The sequence below is a fragment of the Anabrus simplex genome, chromosome 3, assembly GCF_040414725.1.
Source record: "Anabrus simplex isolate iqAnaSimp1 chromosome 3, ASM4041472v1, whole genome shotgun sequence".
Classification (NCBI taxonomy): Eukaryota; Metazoa; Arthropoda; class Insecta; order Orthoptera; family Tettigoniidae; genus Anabrus; species Anabrus simplex.
This window is the reverse complement of record NC_090267.1, coordinates 331,965,393-331,987,001: the sequence shown is the minus strand read 5'-3', so window position 1 is coordinate 331,987,001 and position 21,609 is coordinate 331,965,393. Positions and strand designations below refer to the sequence as shown.

Here is a 21,609-nt window from a genome sequence, read left to right as displayed (position 1 = left end):
CCAGAATGCTCATTGAAAAGCTCTGAGAGAAACAACCGCCACTGCATATTGCTTTCCTTCGTCTTGAAAAGGCCTTTGACTGTTCCACATAGCGTGATGTGGTATGTACTTTGTGACCATGGTGTGCCAGAAATGTTTTACAATTGGATCAAGGTGCTATACATGAACACCACAAGTCATGTACATTGCGATGTTAGCACTTGGAGAGCTTCCCAGTGGAAGTCAGTGTACACAAAAGTTCCACACTGCTCACATTGCTCTTTGTCCTCGTCATGGACATAACACATGGGACCTGCAGATGATGTCGCCCTTGCCAGTACCACCAGAAGAGGATCGCAGTGTCAAGTTGAAGATTGGACCAGCCGTCTATCACAGTTCAGTCTTAGACTGAACAAAAAGAAGACCAAACACCTGGAAAACATCCCAAACAATGACACCAACCAACTTGATGGAGAGACTTTCATGAAGACAGTAAGCTTCAGGTATCTAGGATCTCGCCTATAGACTGATGGTGAGATTAGTGACGAAATGCAAAGCAGGATAGAGGCAGCATGGATGAGATGGAAGGGAGTAATAGGCATACTCTGCAACAGAAGGATGCCACTACATCTGAAGTTAAAAATGTACCATATGATAGTACATCATTTTGCTTTATACAGTGTTAAATGTTGACGAGCTGACAAAGCTACGGAGCACCAATTACACACCATGGAAATGCACATGCTCAGTTGGCCGATGGGCATCACAATCCTGCATCATGTCAAAAACGACACCGTTCACTGGCAAATGGGCATTGCACCCATCACTGAAAAGGCATGGGGAAACATCTCCACTGGTATGATCATGTCCTGTGTGCTGCACCTGGAACAGTTGCCAATTTTACCCCCACCTTTAAAATTAATGGGCCATGTCTATTCGGATGCCCAAAGCAGTGCTGTTATGACACAGTAAATGCTGATGTGAATACTCTGAACTTAAGACCAGATGATGCCCAAGATCATGCAAAATGGTGAGCCAAGATTAAAACAGTGGATCTGCACCAGCAGGAAAAATGCTAGGAAGAGTAAAGAGAAGAAGAAGATTGAAGTCCCAAGGTCCCTGAAGTGCTTGGTCGGAATTCAAGTGGCACTGAGTGATAAAACGAATAATCATGGCAAGCAAAATATCTTACTAGATAATCTTGTTAAGTATTTTCAGATTTTCAGATTTATAGTATTGGAGTGATACTAAGTTAAAGCCGTGTGTTACATGTTACCTAGCAAGTCATGGTGGCATCCAAAAATTCCTGGGCTGTATGATTATTAAATACCCATAGAGGGAGCTGGGAGTGAAAATGTTAATTAAGGCCATGCAATTGCAGCAGCAAAATAGTTAAAGTGAGGTAGTTGCTTGTTGTAAAGAATGTAAAGATATCACAATAATTTAGGTTATCACCTAACTTAATGGCAATTCTGTATTTAGAACAACACATGTGAATTTCTCAGTTCCGAACTGAAATACTCATAATATAACAAATATTACACACCATGGAAATGCGTACGCTCAGTTAGTCGATGGGCATCACACTCCAAAAGATGAAGATAATATGTTAGGGAAGAATATTATCGTCAGTTACCTGGTTTGTTGTTGAAGTTAATCTTCTTGTGATATATGGAACCAGCCAGTACAAACAACCCAGTGATCAGGAATATTGACCTGGGGAATGAATGTCAGTGTTACCAGATTTAAAATTCCTAATTCCAAGGTAACAAGATCTGTTGAGAAAGACCACACCAAACAGTATCAAACTTAATATTTCATTACAAATTTGTTATTCTTGATAATAATATTACATTAACCAATATAACAAATTAGCTCTTTTTAATTCGGGAAAAATAAATCTCTATTCCAATTTTAATAAACCCTGATACACAAGGTACAATATTAATTTACTTTTCTAAAAATTTATTTTCAACCTTTTTCAATTTTCCTTCACAGTACTACTCCACTATAAATAAATAAATTTGTTCTATTTCTATACTAAAACACATATAATTAGTGTTATTTTCAATTAAGTAAACTCTCCCATTCACTAATCTTAAATTGATATTTTCAAAATAATTCGAATCGCATGAACTTATGGACTTAAAAGTTTATTTTGAAACACAAAGGTGAAAGTTTTTAATATGCAAATTTTATTGTTATTCTGAAAAAATAACTTCTGTTTTTAACTAAGTGATTAAAATGAAAGTTGCTAATGGTTCATTTAATTCAACATAATGTGGGAAGAGCCTATCAAAATTATTTTAAATGAAAGTTTTAACTGTGAGCATTACAGGCCCTTTTCATATAGAACTAATTTTAGATACAATGTTGAGAAGGAAAACAATAATATCACTTGCTACACTGTAAAAGTCATACTTAACCAGTTCACGTCCTCATAGCCAGACCAATCTTCTCCAACTTAGGCATTCAAAACCCCAATTAGTGTGATATTATTTCTTACACTCGGTCTTCCAGACCTTCAAGGAACTCTTCCTTTATGTCTCCATAACATTCTTGCTGTGGGGCATATACTTGAATTATTCTGAAACTGATTTTTCCTAGGTTCATTCTGGCTTTGATCATTCTTTAATTTAATTTAATTTAGACTACCGTAAAATCTATATCCGAACGGTAATAATAACAAATATAATCAAATTAATGTGCATTTTTGTTATATGCATATTAAGGTGAAGTATTGTGTTGGGTTCTACGATAGTCTGGCACCAAATATTAAAAAACGGAAGAAAGTGTTGTATGGAGAATTAAAAAACGTAAGGCTAAATTAAGAGTAAAAAACAATATGGGAAAAACGTACAACCTGGCAACCCTACTTCGGAGAAAGGAGACGAGCTGCTCGACTAAGTTGTATGTTGATGTAGATGTTGATTCCCATAGGGAACCTAAAATATTTGTCCCGAATGAGTAAATTTATATTACCAATATAATGGTCCGTTATCGGACATTATAAATTTTCCAGCTAACTCATTCTTGGTTGCGTGCGTTTCGCCCTCGTGTGCTAAGTTAGGCTCGTCAGTTGGGACTTAGCACACCACCCAAGACGCAAGGCTAGTGCATACCGTGGAGGCATCATCATCATCATAAGGTTGGTTCATTCCTACTCCTCAGGAGAGGAGGGGGCGGGCCACCAGCTCAACTAAGGAGCTCTTTGGCCAGTAGGAAAAGAAAAGAACATAGAAAGAGACAGTATTACAGAAAGTATGTATTGTACATACCGAAAAGGAGAAAATAATAGAAGTGGCGCAGGGGGACCGGGACAACGAGTCGGGGCCCAGGGGAGACCAGCAAAGCACCCCGCACGAAGAAAACCCCCCACGAACACCGGAGAAAAACAGAGACAAGGAGTTTATTCTTTGGAAGTTATCTCGGGCGTGTATGTGGATGAGATGTTACATAGTGTTACAAAAGTACATGACAGATATTAAGCTTAGAAAGAGACGAGTTTATTGAAAGTTGGGAGGAAGAAGCAGGATAGTAGTGTAAGTTATTGAGGTGTAAGAAGAGGGGGTTGCGGAAGGAAATGAGAGTATGGAGTAGGATAATATTGTAAGAGAAGATAGTAGAGGGTAGTGGTCATGTTAGTAACGGAGGTGGCATAGAGACGGAGGAGGTCCAAAATCTGGAGAGGGGGTAGGACGAAAGGTGGTTGTGAAACTGGAAGGTTGACTGTGGGCGTTGGCGGGGAGGGTGGCGTGACGGGAGGAGAACCTTCATGGTGCGCCTGCAACTTTCCTCTGATGCGGACCTCGACCAACTCATCGTCAATGGTATCCGTTTTCGTCGGCGGGCGTATCGTGTGGAGCCTTCTCGCTCCCCGCCACGCACTCGTCCGCAGTCTCCTCAGCCCTCTGTTCCTCCCTTACCGTTTGTCTCGCCTCCCGCCCCCCCGGCGCCCACTGTTACTCTCCCAGCTTCGCCACCCATTTTTGTCCTCCCTCCCCTCCAGATCCTAGACCTCCTTCGTCTTTATGCCACCTCAGTCACTAACATGACCACCACGCTTTACTATCTTCTCATGCAATATTATCCTTTTCCATCTTCCAATGTTCTCTCGCACCCCAGTCTTCTTCCACACCCCGTGATGTAACATGTTTAGCACACTATGTAGAGCTTTTCTGTAATGCGCGCCCGAGATACACTGCGTCTTTGTAAACTCACTTCTTTTCGCTCCTCCCTCTGGTATTTGTCAGGGTTGGCTTGCTATTCTTTCTATGCAATCTTTCACTACACGAGGGACTAGTGGGGGTTCGATACATGGGGGTGTGATGGTGGTTCTCTCTGTGGGGGTTCCCTTGTGGTTGCTTATCCTCTGCGCCATTTCTGTGTACCTTTCCTTTTTAGTATGTACGACACATACTTCCTGTTAACATAATTTCTTCTCTTTCTTCTTCTTCTATGGCCAAAGAGCTGCTCGTTCAGCTGACGGGCCCGCCTGCCACTGTTGTGGTGGGAATGAAATAACTTACGTCGCACCTCCACGGTATGCACTAGCCTTGCGTCTTGGGTGGTGTGCTAAGTCCTAACTGACGAGCCTAACTTACCACACGAGGGCGAAACGCAGGCAACCAAGAATGAGTTAGCTGGAAAATTTATAATGTCCGATAACGGACCATTATATTGGTATTATAAGTTGTATGTTCCGAGCTGTCAGCGGAGAGATGGTGTGGAATGACATTAGTAGACGAATAGGTTTGGGTGGTATCTTTAAAAGTACAGTAGGAAAGATCACAATATTAAGATAAAGTTGGAATTCAAGAGGACAGATTGGGGCAATCATTCGTTCATAGGAAGGGGAGTTAGGGATTGGAATAACTTACCAAGGGAAATGTTCAATAAATTTCCAATTTTTTTGCAATCGTTTAAGAAAAGTCTAGGAAATCAACAGATAGGGAATCTGCCACATAGGCGACTGCCCTAAATGCAGATCAGTACCCCGGTAGTGATTGATTGCCTATGTATATATATATATATATACGTGTGTGCACGTGCAACGAGTGTCTTATGTCTGATTTATCATGGAGTGATGGACGAAGCATATTGTGCGTGCGTGCGTGCATGCTACGAGTTTATTATTATTACTGTTTATGACTATTGCAGTTACTGTTCACGAAGATTACCGTTAAAAAGTTTTTGCCGTATGAGTTCCTTACAGTTGCATTACTGTACCATTATGGAGTCATGGCTGAATAACTCGGCAATCAAGTTCCCGATGAACAGTAGGTGAAAGACACTACATAGGCCTAGTGTTCTTTTGTAAGATTACCATTACAAAGTTTTTGCCGTATGAGTTCTTTACGGCTGTGTTACTGTACCATTATGGAGTTATGGCGAGTGCATAACTCAGCAATCAAGTTCCTGATGAGCAGTAAGTGGAAGACACTACATAGGCCTAGTGTTCCTTTGTAAGCCAGACTCTGCATTATTCCTCCCCGAGGAAATACACACTGTGAGATAATTTATGTGTGTAATCTGGAAGTAATATGTAGTTGTGTACAGAACTAATTGCGACTTGATGAAAATGTAAGCCAAGTTTTTATTACTTGATCAATCTTTGAATAATATGACATGGTTGTCATTATTTATCAATCACACGTCAGACATTTTACATTGTTTATGTGTATGGCTTATTAACAGTGTATAGTGCGGTGACTGGGTTTGTTTCACATACAGTTATAACACTGGATGAATAGATTCCACAGTGATGATGCTCTTGTGCTAATGTATATAAGAATAGGAAGGGATAGTCTTCTTATCCATAGGATTTAACCAATTTGAAGCATTGCCTTCAGAACTATGTATAGTTGCAGTGTATAGCTTGTAGATGTTGTTTGTGAAAGATTATTTTGGTCTCATCACATGATGATTATTGTTGGTGTTTGTCATGTTTTATTTTGTTTTGGGAGTAAATTAATGTAATGAAACTTGTGGGGTAAATCTTTTATCGGTGGAGTAAGGAAAAACCTGGCATTCTACCCAAATTTAATTTCAGGGGTAAACAGTAACAGGTAAGGTTATAAAGCAAGTTTGGAGCATCGTCAGCCTGATGACCGTTGTCTTGGGAGAGGGAGTGCTGTCATGCTCTACATTTTACGAGTCAATTATTCCTGTAAATTTTTTTGCAGGTGGCACCCAATTTTGATATTTATATTTTATTCTAGTTACAATTTACCCAGTATTTTCAACATCGCCAAAATATTTCAATGTTAATCTCTGTTAATCACTACCAGTACAAAATTTGGCCGAAGACACCACTCTTTTTCCACATTCCTAAAGCCATGTACCACAAATTGTGTCATAACATGTTGTAGCTCAAAATTTGGTTGTTTCCAATCTTGAGTCATCATGGCATCCATGGTATAAAATGTTCTCCATATTTCCTTCTTCTTTGAATAAAGTTCTTATAGAACACTGTCATACGTAGGTGTAGAATGTAGTAGCATCCATTCTCGTAGATCCTCTGTGAAGAACCTTATTCTTACTAGTTCATATACCAATCGTGGGGGAGTAAATTTCGAGACAAGGAAGGATGCATTAGATGCTCTACATAACGTGGCCAGATTTCAAACAGAGACAAATGTACAAACATATACAACACTAAGGAGGCTTTAAAAGAAGGTGATTAAAGAAGCCAAGGAAGCATTCATGCATCTAACTGAAATTAAATTGATAAAAAGTATGGAAGAAAATCCCTACAGGGTTCTGCAACCAAGGCAACCAAAATTTCCAAGGCACATGGCAATAGAAACATGGACATCACATTTCAGTAAGGTACTACTGGCAAAGGACTCCAGACCATCCAAGAAGAACGACAATAACAATATTAACATTATTCGGTTGATCACAGAAGATGAGATAGAGGAGGCAATCCAGAAAAGTAAAGACCACAAGGCTTGTGGTCCAGATAACCTATTTAATTCTAATAATTGATATACATCACATGGAAACAGAAGGGAAAAAGAAGTGATAGCAAAGATTACTTGTTCAGTTCTACTACAGTAGAACCAGAAGCTTCACCAGTGCTGGATGAGGTACTTTCTTACCTCTCCAGAATTCTTAGGGACATCAAACTTATCCTACAATATGCACCACTGCTGGGGATGTTCTTACAATTAAACATAGGTATTCCTTCAAGTGCGCCTGTAGGACATCTCAGTAAATTCAAAGATGTATTTCACCTCAAAGAGGTCGTCTTACTGATGACAATTTTAAGAACCAATTATTTGTTAACAAAATGGCAAATTACTTGATATGCTGAAAGCCAGTAACTAAAATATAAATTACGGGAAAATAACATTTCAAAAGTTCCAAGGTACCTATCATGTTCAGTCTCACCTAGTGATGGTAGCCACCTACCATCTCTATGCTTAAAAAACACCCACACAAAATGAAGTAATACATCTTTTCCTTGCAAACTTTTGTGTCATTCCAGCCCATGTGAAAAAATTTCAGTGATTTCCTTAAGACTGGTCGTCTGTTAAGTCAGGGCCTCTCAAACGACCAGAAGCTCATGCGTGTAAACCAAGGCGCAGAGGTTCTGTGTACCGTGCATCGATCCGACTTGGCTCGGACCAGCGTTTTGTCTCGGAGTGACAGGGCTAAGCTCGGCTCAACCCTGCTCGGTTGGTGGAGCACTCCAGAGCACGTGAGGAAGGAGGGGAGAGGTGGAGCAAGCGAGACAGGCGACGGGAAAGAGAGAGACAACGCTATTGCTCAAAAGTGAGGAGTGCGGTCTGCACTCTGGTCAACTTTACGAAGTCGTCTTTTCCACCTTGTGCTGCACAATGCACCGGTGCATGCACCATGAGAGACCCACTGTTAAGTAATTATATTGCAGCTTTAACAATTTGCCTTCTTGTTGAAAAAAAGTAATTTATAATTTTAAATCTGTAAAATATCTCTCAGGTAACTATAATTCACCCCACTTATCAGTTAAATCATCAAGAAAATATCTCTAGCTAATTCTCATTAAACCTATAGCCTCAGTCTCAAGCATTTCTGGACAAAGTAATGCACTCATTCCATTTTTAATTCTGAATAGTCTCTGTACCGCCTCTGTGGTGTAGTGGTTAATGTGATTAGCTACCACCCCTGGAGGCCCGGGTTCGCTTCCCGGCTCTGCCACGAAATTTGAAAAGCGGTATGCGAGCTGGAACAGGGTTCACTCAGCCTCGGGAGGTCAATTGAGTAGAGGTGGGTTCGATTTCCACCTCAGCCATCCTGGAAGTGGTTTTCCATGGTTTCCCACTTCTCTTCCAGGCAAATGCCGGGATGGTACCTAACTGAAGGCCACGGCCACTTCCTCCCCTCTTCCTTGTCAATCCCTTCCAATCTTCCCATACCCCCGCAAGGCACCTGATCAGCATAGCAGGCGAGGCCACCTGGACTGGTCATCTTCCCCAGTTGTATGCCCCGACCCAGAGTCTGAAGCTCCAGGACTGCCCTTGAGGCAGTAAAGGTGGGATCCCTCGCTGAGTCCGAAGGAGAAACCGACCGTGGAGGGTAAACAGAAGAAGAAGATATTATCTGTAATTTTTCAGACACTATCTTCATGAATTTCAGTTCAATTTACTTATCATGGATCTAATCATCCCTTACCTACATACAAATAGAACTTACTTTCTGTACTGCAATATCTGCAATATCTGCCTGCAGTCTATGTTAGAGGTAACAGGCATGATAAAATAACACAGGGTTTTACATTAGTAAAGTTTGAGAAATGCTTACAGTACTCACATCATAATGTAGTCTCCCACCCTGTAACTGAAGTCCTCCATTGTATGCCGGTAGCAGGATCTCGGTTGAATAAAGACTTTCAGAGACACGCTGGACACATTGAGTGCAGCATTCAATCCCCTTTCAACATCTTGGGGACTGCATGCAGTAGGTGTACATACAGCCCATTCCAACAAACCAAAGTGAGGCAGCAGAAGAGAAACCTGTCAATAATAATAATAATAATAATAATAATAATAATCGTATGGTCTCAGTCATCATGAGCAGATATTTCAATTTGACATCATTTAGGCCGCCTGTATGTCAACTCCGATGTTCCATTTTGCTCTCCAGGCAGTTTTCTGTTCACAATTTGCTTTACGTTGCAACGACACAGATAGGTCTTATGGCAACGATGGGATAGAAAAGGGCTAAGAGTGGGAAGGAAGCAACTGTGGCCTTAACTAAGGTACAGCCCCAGCATTTTCCTTGTGTGTAAATGGGAAACCATGGAAAACCATCTTCAGGGCTGCCGACAGTGGGGATCGAACCCACTATCTCCCAGATGCAAGCTCACAGCTGCGTGCCCCTGACTGCATGGCCAACTCGCCCAGTCTCCAGACAGTAATGAAACCAGAATTCTATTGGCAGGGGCCCTATTTGTGAGTTTTAATGATATTTTATTGGGTAACGACAAGGTCCACTCAGCCTCGGGAGGTCGACTGAGTAGGGGGGGGGTGTTTGATTCCCTTCTCAGCCATCTTCGAAGTGGTTTTCTGTGATTTATCACTTCTCCTCCAGGCAAATGCCAAGATGGTACCTAACTTAAGGCCACAGTTGCTTCCTTCCCTCTTCCTTGTCTATCCCTTCCAATCTTCCCATCCCCCGACAAGGCCCCTGTTCAGCATAGCAGGTGAGGCCGCCTGGGAAAGGTACTGGTCATCCTGCCCAGTTGTATCCTCCAACTCAAAGTCTCACACTCCAGAACACTGCCCTTGAGGCGGTAGAGGCGGATACAAAAATTCTCCATTGAGAATCTGAATTTGGACATATATTCTAATTTTCACATATACTACATAAACCAAATTTATTCATTCACATACACTACTGGCAAAAATAAAATAAAAACAGACATGCAATATCCCCAGGGACAAGGTCATTTTATTCACAATTGAGTCATCACTGCAGGAGTATATGATTACAAATTCAGATCAAATGAAACACACATTTCGCAGTAAAGGGTGCATCAATACACAGTGTACCCCCCTTCTGGTGGCAAAGTCGGCGTGTATTCGAGCACGTAAACGATCATAAAGGTGCCGAATGGCATCCTGAAATAGATTGTTCTAAGCATCTCGCACCTTTTGATGCAATTTGGCAATGGTTCTTGCAGGCTCTGGAGAATGCGTAAGTTCTCGCATCACCATGTCTCATACATGTTCAATTGACGAGAGATCTGGTGATCTGGCCGGCCAGGGCAGTTGTTGTACACCACGTAGAGCACGTTGCGTCGCAGCAGCTGTAGTATGTGGACGTGTATTGTCAAGCTTGAAAAGCACATCACCTTCCTGTCAAAGAAATGGCGGTAGCACGGGGACAACAACCTGTGCAATGTAGCGGGCGCTGATTATGATACCCTGCAAAAACACGAACGGTGACCGCGAGTTGTAACTGATGGCCTCTCACATCAGGAAACCTGTGGTAGGACCTAGATGTCATGGGCGAATGCACTGTGGAATAGGCCGCTCACCAGGTCTACGCCGTACACGTGTACGTCCATCACTTGCTTACAGACAGAACTATTCTCGTCACTGAAGACAGAGAGTGCCATTCTCCTCTCCAGTCGACTCTTTCACGACACCAGAGTAGCCGTACTTGGCGGGGTCGTGGTGTCACTGTTAGCCTGGCCAGTGCCACACGTAATCGTAATCCTGCTACCAAGCAGACTGCTCCCAATGGTCCTTGGTGACACAGCAAGTGCAATATGTGACCGGATTTCGTTCCTGGATGATGTTCGGTCGGCCATAGCTGCTTGCAAATGTAACGATCTTGACCTGCATCCATAATACGCGGGCGTCCAGAGCCTGATCTACGGGTGTGGGAGATCACCGTTAAAAGCAGCGACACACCACCGATACACTGTGCCCAGAATGTGACCCCTTTCAAATGGCTGCAGTTGTTCAATAGAAGCACGTATTTGTCGGCGGGGCATGGTTCTACTCCAGAATAAATGTTGCAAACACTCTTCACCTCTAACCTCAGCACGGTTACTGCCTGCAGAGTCAAAACAAAGTGTGCACTGAACACATTCCTTAAGGATGCTGCAGGGTTTTTTCCAGCAGTGTATTATACAGTAAATTCTTACAAAATTTAAACAATGAAACTTATTAACACGCCTTGCTGATACTTTTCTGAAGATTCAGTTGCCTTCAGGAGTTTTGGTGTGTCTAACGTCCATATATATAAAATAACATGTCCTGACTGCCTGACGGGATTCATCATCGCCGAGCCAAAACAACTCGACACAAAGAAATGAAATTTTGGCGATACAATTACAATAGAGTGTAGGTGCTCGATAAGGGAGGATTTTTGGATATTCCCTTGGTGAGGGCAGGAAAAGGGGGGAAAACTGTTTAAATGAGCATATCCATATCTCAGAAACTTAAAAGTTTACAGACGTATATATTATATATATTTAGATATATATTTACCAGATATTGTAAAAGGAGTTGAATCATGGCTGAAAAATGATATAATGGATGCAGAAATTTTCTCACGGCACTGGAATGTGTGATATAGATGTTGATTCCCATAGGGAATCTGAAATATTTGTCCTGAATGAGCAAATTTATAATACCAATGTAAATGAGCTAGCTGGAAAATTTATAATGTCCAATAACGGACCATGGGAGAGGGGAGGGTGAAATTTTAAAATGAGTGTATCTATATCTCGAAACTTATAAAGTTTACAGATGTAAAAATTGGTACTTAGAATCCCCGTTAAAAATAAAGAAACCTATTTTTTTGTTTTCGGAAAATCCCAATAGGAGGGGTGAAAAAGGGTGAAAAATGGGTTGAATGCCTTAAATGAGGATACTTATATCCCAGAAACGGAAGATATTACAGACCTGAAAAATTGGTATTTGGGATCTCCTTTGAAAATAAAGAAACTTGTATTTTTTTTGTTTTTGGAAACTCCACTTAAGGGGAACTAAAAAGGGGGGTGAAATTTGAAAATGAGCATTTCTACAGTATATCTCAAAACTTAACATGTTATCGAAGTGAAAAATAGTATTTTTTTATCTCTATTAAAATAAATAAACATGTATTTTTTTCTGGAAAACCACTTGGGTGGAGGGGTAAAAGTGACTGAAGATGGGGTTGAATTCTTTTAATTAGGGTACTGGTATCTCAAAAGCTGAAGATGTTACAGACGTGAAATTTGGTATTTGGAATCTCCTTTAAAAATAAAGTAATACGTATTTTTTGTTTTCGGAAATCCACCTAGGCGGGGGACGTGTTAATTGAAAAAGTTGAATTATTTGTATGAGGATACTATTATCTCAAAAAAGAATGATTTTGCATACGTGAAAATTGGTATTTGGAATCTGCTTTAAAATTAAAGAAACACGTATTCTCGGAAAATCCAATGGGGGCGGGGGGAGTTGAAACAATTGATAAATGAATTGAATTAATTGTATGAGGATACTTACATCTAATAAAAACTAAAGTTGTTACAAACGTGAAAATTGTTATTTGGATCACCTTTAAAAACAAAGAAAAAGGCGTTTGGGGGGGGGGAAATCATCTTGGGGGCGGGGATGAAATGGAGTTGAATTCCTTTTATGAGGACACATATCTCATAAACTAAAGATGTTAGATTCGTGATAATTGGTATTTAGAAGATCATTTACTATTAAAGAAACAAGTATTTTTTGCCAGATATTTCAGTTAAGAGGAGGGGGGGGGTGAAAGGAAGTGAAAAAAGTTAATTCTTTTTATGGGGATACTTATATCTCAGAACTGAACGTAGCATACATGAACATTGGTATTGGGAATCTCCTTTAAACATAAAAAAACACGTTTTTTTTGGGGGGGGGTAAATCAACTTAACGGTGGTGGGGTGAAAAAGGAGTTGAGACCAATTGATTTTACTTTTCATAATGTACTTATTCTGACCATAAACTGATCATTTTACTCTTTCCTGGGTTCGTTTTCAAGAGCCATATTTTCCTTTGGAGAACATAAAGTTAGATTACAGTAGATTCTCCTGGCACATAAATAAAAATTTAAACACATTTGAAATAAACTATAAGAATGAGATTGACCGTGCAATTGTTCACCTCTATAATAAGGTCAATAATGCACGGATGTATATCATTCGTGTCGTCAGAAATCTCGCGCACTTGCCTACGCACGATGATCGTGCTGGTCACATTGTCAGCAATTACAATGGCAGCAGATGTAATTTACAGCCAAGTAATGGTCTTGCATCTTTCTGTGGGGTCCAGAGCAATAATAATAATAATAATAATAATAATAATAATAATAATAATAACCTAAATTAAACTAATATCACCACCCTAATAATAATAATAATAATAACAATAATAATAATAATGTTCTGGACCGCCGTCAAAATGTGCGGACCGCGCTGGAAACGGGTCCTGGCCGGGTAATGACTACGACTGCAGTCCGGCCGCGGGTTCAGTACCGCCAAGGTACCTAAGACGATACCACGCCGGATCTCCTCAAGGATTTGATCCATATTAAAAATGCTTATAGGAAAAGATAGCAAAGATTTAGGGACCCAACTGACCGGGTGAAATACCTGGACCTAGCGCAGGAAGTACGAAATCGATTGACGGAAAGAAAGATTGAAAAATGGGAGGAACTTTGCCGTAATCTTTCAGAAAACGAGTCAGATCACGAATTTTGGCAGATTCTCTCAGAAAACGAGTCAGATCGCGAATTTTGGCGGATTATTTATAAAACGTTAAGCATTCAATTATAAATTTAATTATAACACCGTAGCGAAGCACGGGTATCTGGCTAGTTTAAAAATAAGCACGTATTTATTGATTTCGGAAAGTTCACTTAAGGGGCGAGAGGGTTGGAAAGAAGTGAAGAAGCTGAATTCTTTTTGTGAGGATACATATATCTCAAAAACTAAAGATGTTGCACACGTGAAAACTGGTATTTGGAATCTTCTTTAAAAATAAATATGTATTTTTTGTTTTGTTTTTAGAAAATCCACTTAAGGGAGATGAAGGAATTGAAAAATTACTTTAAATGTTTGTATGAGGATACTTATATCCAAATAGAATTAAAGATGTTGCAGACGTGAAAATTAATATTTGGAATCTCCTTTTAAAATAAAGAAACACATATTCTTTTGTTTTCGGAAAATACAGTTGAGTGAGGGGGGGGGGGTGAAAATAAGTAAAGGAGTTGAATTATGTTTAGGAGGGTACTTATATTTCATAAACTGAAGATGATATAGACGTGGAATTTGGTATTTTGAATCTCCATTAAAAATAATCACGGATGTATTGTTTTCGGAAAGTCCACTTAAGGGGCGAGAGGGTTGGAAAGAAGTGAAGAAGCTGAATTCTTTTTATGAAAAAACTTATGTCTCAAAACTGGAGATTTAACGGACGTGAAAATTGGTATTTGGAATCTTGTTTAAAAAAGAAACGTACTTTTTGTTTTCGGAAAATCCACTTAGGTAGGGGTGGGACAAGGAGTGATAAAGGGATTGAATTATTTTTATGGTGATACTTATATACCAAAAACTGAAGATGTAACAGACGTTGAAATAGGTATTTGAAATCTCTTTTAAAAATGAAGAAACATGTTTTCTTCGACTTGAGAGAAGACTGTTTCTCACATGTACAGTTCTATGTCGCTCCAAAATGCCGCGGGTAACTGCTAGTATACTTATAAAAAGATACACATGTAAATTCCTTTAGATTATGTTTAATCATTAAGAGGATTTTCACAAATTCTACATTGAAACGATTCCTATTATGAGTGCATTGTGCTGAGATCATTCAAAATACGCTTTCTACATTTGCATTGTGCCCTGGTATAGGAAAAAAGTATTCTACAAATTTTAATAACTCTGAACTACAATCAATTGACTTACGTGAATTGAAATAGTTTGTCCATTTCTGATTACAAGGCATCTTGTTAAATTCGGGGTCGTTACTGCTCTCATTCAGGAATTGTTTGAAATTGCATAACTGATCAAAATATTTCACATCATCAGTTTGAAATGATTTAGACTTAGCTTGCAAATACAGAATACATTTTTCAACATCACAATAATCAATATCACTTTTCAGCGCCATCCATTTAAAACAGGCTTCTTTCAAATGCCGGTTACCTCCTGTCGCTTGTCACGTTGTCAACTATCATACATTAACATAGAAGTGTTCTGAGGGCGTATTGCTGCGAGAGAAGGATGCAGTATACAGACTGGTAAATAGCATCTATTATCACAATATAAGCCATAGCTCTGTTTAATACGAAAGTTGTTCCAACAGCCATATATGGTCTAGAGCTAATATGGGAACATCTCTCAAAAAGACAACTACAAGAGCTGGAAAGTCTGAAGGCTAGATTCTTGAAGAGAGTGTGTATCTGTGTATGTGTATCTAATACTTCATCAAGACTAGTATACGTTCTTGCAAAGGAGACGTACTTCATTAAAGACATAAGATTTAGATTGTTACTTTCAGCGACAAGGAGTTACAGGGAGTTGCTACAAGAACTGCAATCAAAGAGGGCTAAGATATGGTATGAGTTTTACGCAACTGATGCGATGTTAAACAGGGATTGGACGCGCGTTGGATACGATCTGAGGCATACAGTGATCAGGTTTGCAGTACACGGGTTCCACCATAAGGTGTGCAGAACCATGGGATTTCACAAGCCAGGACCAGGCTGCGTATGTGTCTTCTGCGACCAGCGATGCGATATATACCACGCCATCGAATGTGTCCGTAGAAAAGGAAGCTTGGCACAGGTGTGTCAATAACTGATGATGTTTTGCACGCATTGATTGCATACTATTATTATTGATGTATAGCTAAGTGTATTTAAGTGTATATATTATGACCATTTGGTTGCAATAAATTTATTATTATAGAATAATCGCATGTACTGCATATCCATAATCACATTTAGATATATCGTTAAGCTATCGATGCCGTCGCGTAATGAAGAATACTGACAAAAATGAAGTGGTAAAGCAGATTACCCGAAAATAAGCAAATTCGCAAAGAAAAGGGAGGGCATTTCGGGTTTTTTAAAAATAATCTACCCGAACTCCGGACAATGGTCTAAAAAGGATGACATGTACGGATAAAAGAGGTCGTGTGGTCACCCTAAGTCAGAGGTCACAAAAAAACTACGCGATAGATTTCTAGAATTCAGTCAATCGATCTATCAGTAGCAGCGATTGGGTATAAGAAGTGCGGGGTGAGTGGGGGGCAAAAGATGTACAGGCAACAAAGAGTACCCGGGTTTGTGGGATATACCGGACGGGGCGGGGGTGGTGGTATTTGGAGAGAAAGGGGTATATACATCAAGACTGAAAAAATAAGAAGAGAAAGCTACAAAATGGTATTTTTTGATGCTCTCTGAGCGAATTTCGTCAGAGAGGTAAAAGCTGGCAGTTTACCAACTTAAGTGCGGTAATAATAGTTTTTTGAGATTTTGATTCAATACCATAGAATAAATCTTTCACCAAAGCCTTGTCCCGTTTCTCTCGGAGTCGGGTATGAGGTGAGATGAATCTGTCGTGGCAGGTTTTTTATGACCATATGCCCTTCCTGACGTCAACCTCATCACAGGAGTTAATGAGATGAAATGAATGACGTGATATATGATAGTAACGAGAGAGAGGGTGAAACTCGGTGCCGGCACATAGCCTACTCCTGTAAATAGCACCAAGGGGTCTGCTCAAGGCTTAACGTCCCCACCCAACGGACGAATCACCATCAACAGCGTCATATGCCCTCACTTCATATGAGCACTGCGGAGAGGTTTGGAATTTAATCCAGGCTTTTGGCACGCAATCTAGTGACTGGAAATTGTATACCACCACCTCCCCTATCCTGCCGGCCAACATTCTGATGGTGAATTTTTTTTTCGACCAATGGGCCTCGAATCGGCTAACCTCGGTGTCAGACCGTTTAGACTTCAACGCCTTAACGATCATGGCCACCAGGCGGGCTAAATAGAAGTACGGCGTGATTATTCAATTGATAATAATGTAGTATTTGACAACACACTAAGAAACTAACTGGCAATAAATAGGACTGACAAATGTGCGTGGCAAGCAGGTGAATCGTGCCTCGGTGTCCATGATCTTGGAAAAAAAAAAAAAAAAACACCCCTGCTACCCTTCCTCATAGCACAAGCAAAGTCTCCACTATTTGGTTTCGCGCTATACAGATCGGATCAACTAGAGAAAATAAAGGAAAGAATTAGGTTATAAGACAACAGGGTTTGTACAAATTGCTAGTTTCGGCCAGCTAAAATGAAATAAAAATATAATGTTTTCTCCACTAAGTGGGGGCCCATCCTAATCACCGCTACCGCAATCGATCACTATTGATCTGCATTTAGGGCTGTCGCCCTTGTGGCAGATTCCCTAACAGTTCTGTACATACCTAGTCTTTTCTTAAACGATTTCAAAGACGTTGGAAATGTTATCAAACATCGCCCTTGATAAATTATTCCAATCCCTAATTTCTCTTCCTATAAACGAATATTTTCCCCCAGTTTGTCCTCTTGAACTCCAACTTAATATTTATTTAATTTATTAGGCATTTTTTAGGATAGAGTTTGCCGAGTAATCTTGAGTTTTTGCCGGGCTGAGTGGCTCAGACGGTTAAGGCGCTGGCCTTCTAACCCCAACTTGGCAGGTTCGATCCTGGCTCAGTCCGGTGGTATTTGAAGGTGCTCAAATACGACAGCCTCGTGTCGGTAGATTTACTGGCACGTAAAAGAACTCCTGCGGGACTAAATTCTGGCACCTCGGCGTCTCCGAAGACCGTAAAAGTAGTTAGTGGGACGTAAAGCAAATAACATTAATCTTGAGTTTAGTGAATTTCTTGAAAAGTTAACTTGGTTTTGTCGTGTACTCGCCGAGCTAGTAAATCTTTCGTTGCAACTTCAACACAGATGGTGCGAGTGCAGTGCACTTCGAGCAGACAAACTTATTCATAGGACCAACTATGTTACAGATTCTATGAAAAGTTAATTGCAATTTAGGAGACCACACAAAGATAGCATGTCAAAGGGGAACAGAAGGAGGAGTTTAAAGGGATTAGTTTGAATAGTAGGATCTAGCAAAAGATTACACTGGGTTAACAGGTTGCAGTTTCTCAGAAGTGTGAACTTGCATTCGGGAGTTACTGGGTTCGAACCCCCCACTGTCGACAACCCTGAAGATGCTTTTCCGTGGTTTCCCATTTCCACACCACGCACATTAAGGCCACAGCCTCTTCCTTCCCACTCCTCACCCTTTCATATCCCATCGTCACCATAAGACCTATCTGTGCCGGTGCGACGTAAAGCAATTTATTTTAAAAAGTGTCTCAGAAGCATTAAACGTAGGTGGTATTACTAAAAGCTGATCACGTGCCCGTCGACAGCTGCAGGCCATGCGACTGGGCACCTGTCGTCTTCGCAAGCCAAAGCCCCTGCACAATCTGGAGATGGCCCAAGCATCAGGGAGGGGAACTCTTGTAGTAGTAGTAGTAGTAGTAGTGGTAGTCGTAGAAGTAGTAGTAATAACATGCAACCACATCAACTGAAGGGAAACGTCGCTCAAAACGAGAATTTGTAGCGCAAATAAAGAAGAAACATGGGCCTTAGGCCTATTTTGAGCTGGTTCGTTTGATTGATTATTAATCAGAGCATTGAATTCGGAAATGTACTACCTAACCTTCCTCTAAAATAACTATCCTATCCACATTCTTGCATATGTGGCCAGCATTGTTTTATACTCATATACTATACAGTATTTCCATACTGCAATGTGTATTATTTGTCAGTGCATATTCATATTTTCTCAATAGTTATTCATTTATACAGCATTTTATTTTCATAACTGTAACACGGTCTGAAGAAATGAATTATACGTATTTGTCCGGCTTGGTCCAATTTAAGTTTATTTAATGTTTCACTTAGACTGCTTCACCGAACTCGATAGCTGCAGTCGCTTAAGTGCGGCCAGTATCCAGTATTCGGGAGATAGTGGGTTCGAACCCCACTCTCGGCAGTCCTGAAGATGGTTTTCTGTGGTTTCCCATTTTCACACCAGACAAATGCTGGGGCTATACCTTAATTAAGGCCAAAGCCGTTTCGTTCCCACTCCTAGTCCCTTTCTGTTCCATCGTCGCCATAATATTTAGCTGTGTCGGTGCGACGTAAAGCAACTTCTAAAAAAAAAAAAAACTGCTACTACTAGTACTACTAACTTACTTTGATAAATTCGAAATATTTGGGGAGTAGCAAATGATCAAGTTTTGCCTATGGTTATATCTTAAAATGTAGAGCGCCAGGACACTTTTATTTTTAGAACTGCATCACTGGAAGAATTCTCCTTCAGGCTTTGATCTCTCATTCAATCGAGTTACAACAGGTCAGAGGCGATACAAATATACAGGGTATAGGCCTGCAACCATCCATGTGCTGCGACTGAGGAGAATTGAACCAGACCGACCAGACTGTTCAGCACATTACATTTGAGTGTGACTAGAGGACATTCATTGGATCTATTCAGGACTTAATCGATTTATCTGATAAGACTAACAATGCCTGGAGAGGCTTGATGTAGCTTTGTAATTTCACATATTATGATACCTCCCTTTCATTGTATACTGTAGCCTACTGTACTGAAGTATGCCATACAACACATAAATGAAATTTACACAATTCCTAGGATCATACCTTTCAACAGACTTCAAACGTTGCTTTTGCATTTACTCAAAATGTTTTCTCCTTAATAATCAATTTATAATTAAAATCCTTAATTATTTGCAGTTTTTACGGTTATATTACCTAAGAAAGTTATCCTGCCTTTTACATACATTGTAAGAGGAAGAAGAAAAGGAAGACGACGGCACTTACCTCAGTACCTACAGGCAACTCATATCCAGTGCGGCCCGCAGTGACCGTTTGGACCAGGTTATCCCAGAGCGCGTCTCCAGGGGTGGGCAGCAGTCTAGCCAGGCAGTACTGACCGTGCGTTGCCATGCACTGGTCGAAATCTCCAAGATGACGAAGGTTCCCGTGGAGGAGTCCAGAACCAGGCTTCCCTGAGGCATCCAGCACTGCAGATAGAATTTCAAATAACTATTCCAGTCGTGCTTAACGTAGACATCATAGTAACCGAAATGTGAGTGTAACGAGCAGATGTCCAGAGTGCTGTGAAACAACCAGTAACCTATGTAATTTGACAGTATTCAAAATGAGATATAGAAACTGCGTTTACTAGCAGCCAAAGTGATATGATAGCGTTAGGGTTGCTGCTATAATAAAGTCAAAACTGGGGATATATTAAAAGAGTCTGAGAAGAACAATGTGAAAGACGTGTGTAAATGAAACTGATAGGTATTCTGTTTACTACAGATAATTTAAATAACTATTTTTCGGCGTTAAAATTGCACTAATTTAATAATAATAATGATGATGATGATGTAGCGCATATCGCCAAAAACACCCACGTTTTCTTGGCTAGAGTAAAGAAGGTGCGGACTTAACGCCACTGGTTTGTGCGATAGAAGTCGGCTACATGCTAGAACCATGGGTATTTTATTTTGTTCTTTAGAATTTCGTCGTAAAATAGCACTCATGAAAAGGTCCAAAAATGGGCTCTAAGTGTTACCGGTACTATCCGCGAAACTTTATCGACACTTCGTTTTACAGCGGTGAGAGGTAAGAAGAGAGCTTCAACGGTTCCAGTCTTGTTACAATTTTGCTTTACGTCGCACCGACGAAGATAGGTCTTATGATGACGATGGGTTAGGAGGGGGCTAGGAGTGGGAAGGAAGCGACCGTGGCCTTGATTAAGGTACATTCCCAGCATTTGTAGAGGATGGTTGCCCAGTTGTACTTCCTCTTAAAATAATAACCACCACCCCCGCATTTGATTGGTGTGAAAATGGGGAACCACGGGAAACCACCTTCAAGGATGGCGAAAGTGGGGTTCGAACCAACGAGCACAGAATAACATAGAGTAGGCAATGTGCCGTCTGAGTTGAAGAAGTCAGTGAGACACGCGGCCACCATGTTGCTTGTACCAAAACATTGGAGACCAGTTGGTGTAAGTACAGTAAGTGAGCAGTGTACCACGTGTGAAGTAAATAAAGGAAGTTTGTGTTTTGATTTTAAAATGTCGACTTGTGTAGCGTATGGATGTGTAAACAGAATTTCAAAGAAAATGAAAATGAAAATCCACAACCTGTTTCCAGTCATTCAACCGGGTCAGGAATGGAATGAATGAAGCCCCATCTAGCGGCAAGGATAGGAATTGTGCCGGCTGCCGAGGCCTGTCGCACTCCTTTGGGGCAATGATTAATTAATGACAGATGAAATGAAATGATATTGGAGAGTGTTGCTGGAATGAAATATGACAGGGAAAACCGGAGTAGGCCCTACCCGGAGAAAATATTGTCTCGCCTCCGCTTTGTCCAGCACAAATCTCACATGGAGTGAGCGGGATTTGAACCACGGAACCCAGCGGTGAGAGGCCGGCGCGCTGACGCCTGAGCCACGGAGGCCCTTCAAAGAAAATACCAGGGATAATTTTACACAGGTAAGCAATACGTTTTTGCG

At 40.6% G+C, this 21,609-nt stretch overlaps 1 protein-coding gene across 1 annotated transcript in view; it reads right to left on the bottom strand.

The window, feature by feature from the left end:
* LOC136866797 (nose resistant to fluoxetine protein 6) overlaps positions 1–21,609 on the bottom strand; it is a 117,755-nt gene that overhangs the window by 74,303 nt on the left and 21,843 nt on the right. The window contains exons 3-5 of the mRNA XM_068226848.1: positions 19,903–20,105; positions 8,776–8,978; positions 1,616–1,695 (exon numbers count right to left, since the gene is read on the bottom strand). Of these exons, the coding sequence (XP_068082949.1) occupies positions 1,616–1,695; positions 8,776–8,978; positions 19,903–20,105 (486 nt within the window). The remainder of the gene's footprint in view (positions 1–1,615; positions 1,696–8,775; positions 8,979–19,902; positions 20,106–21,609) is intronic.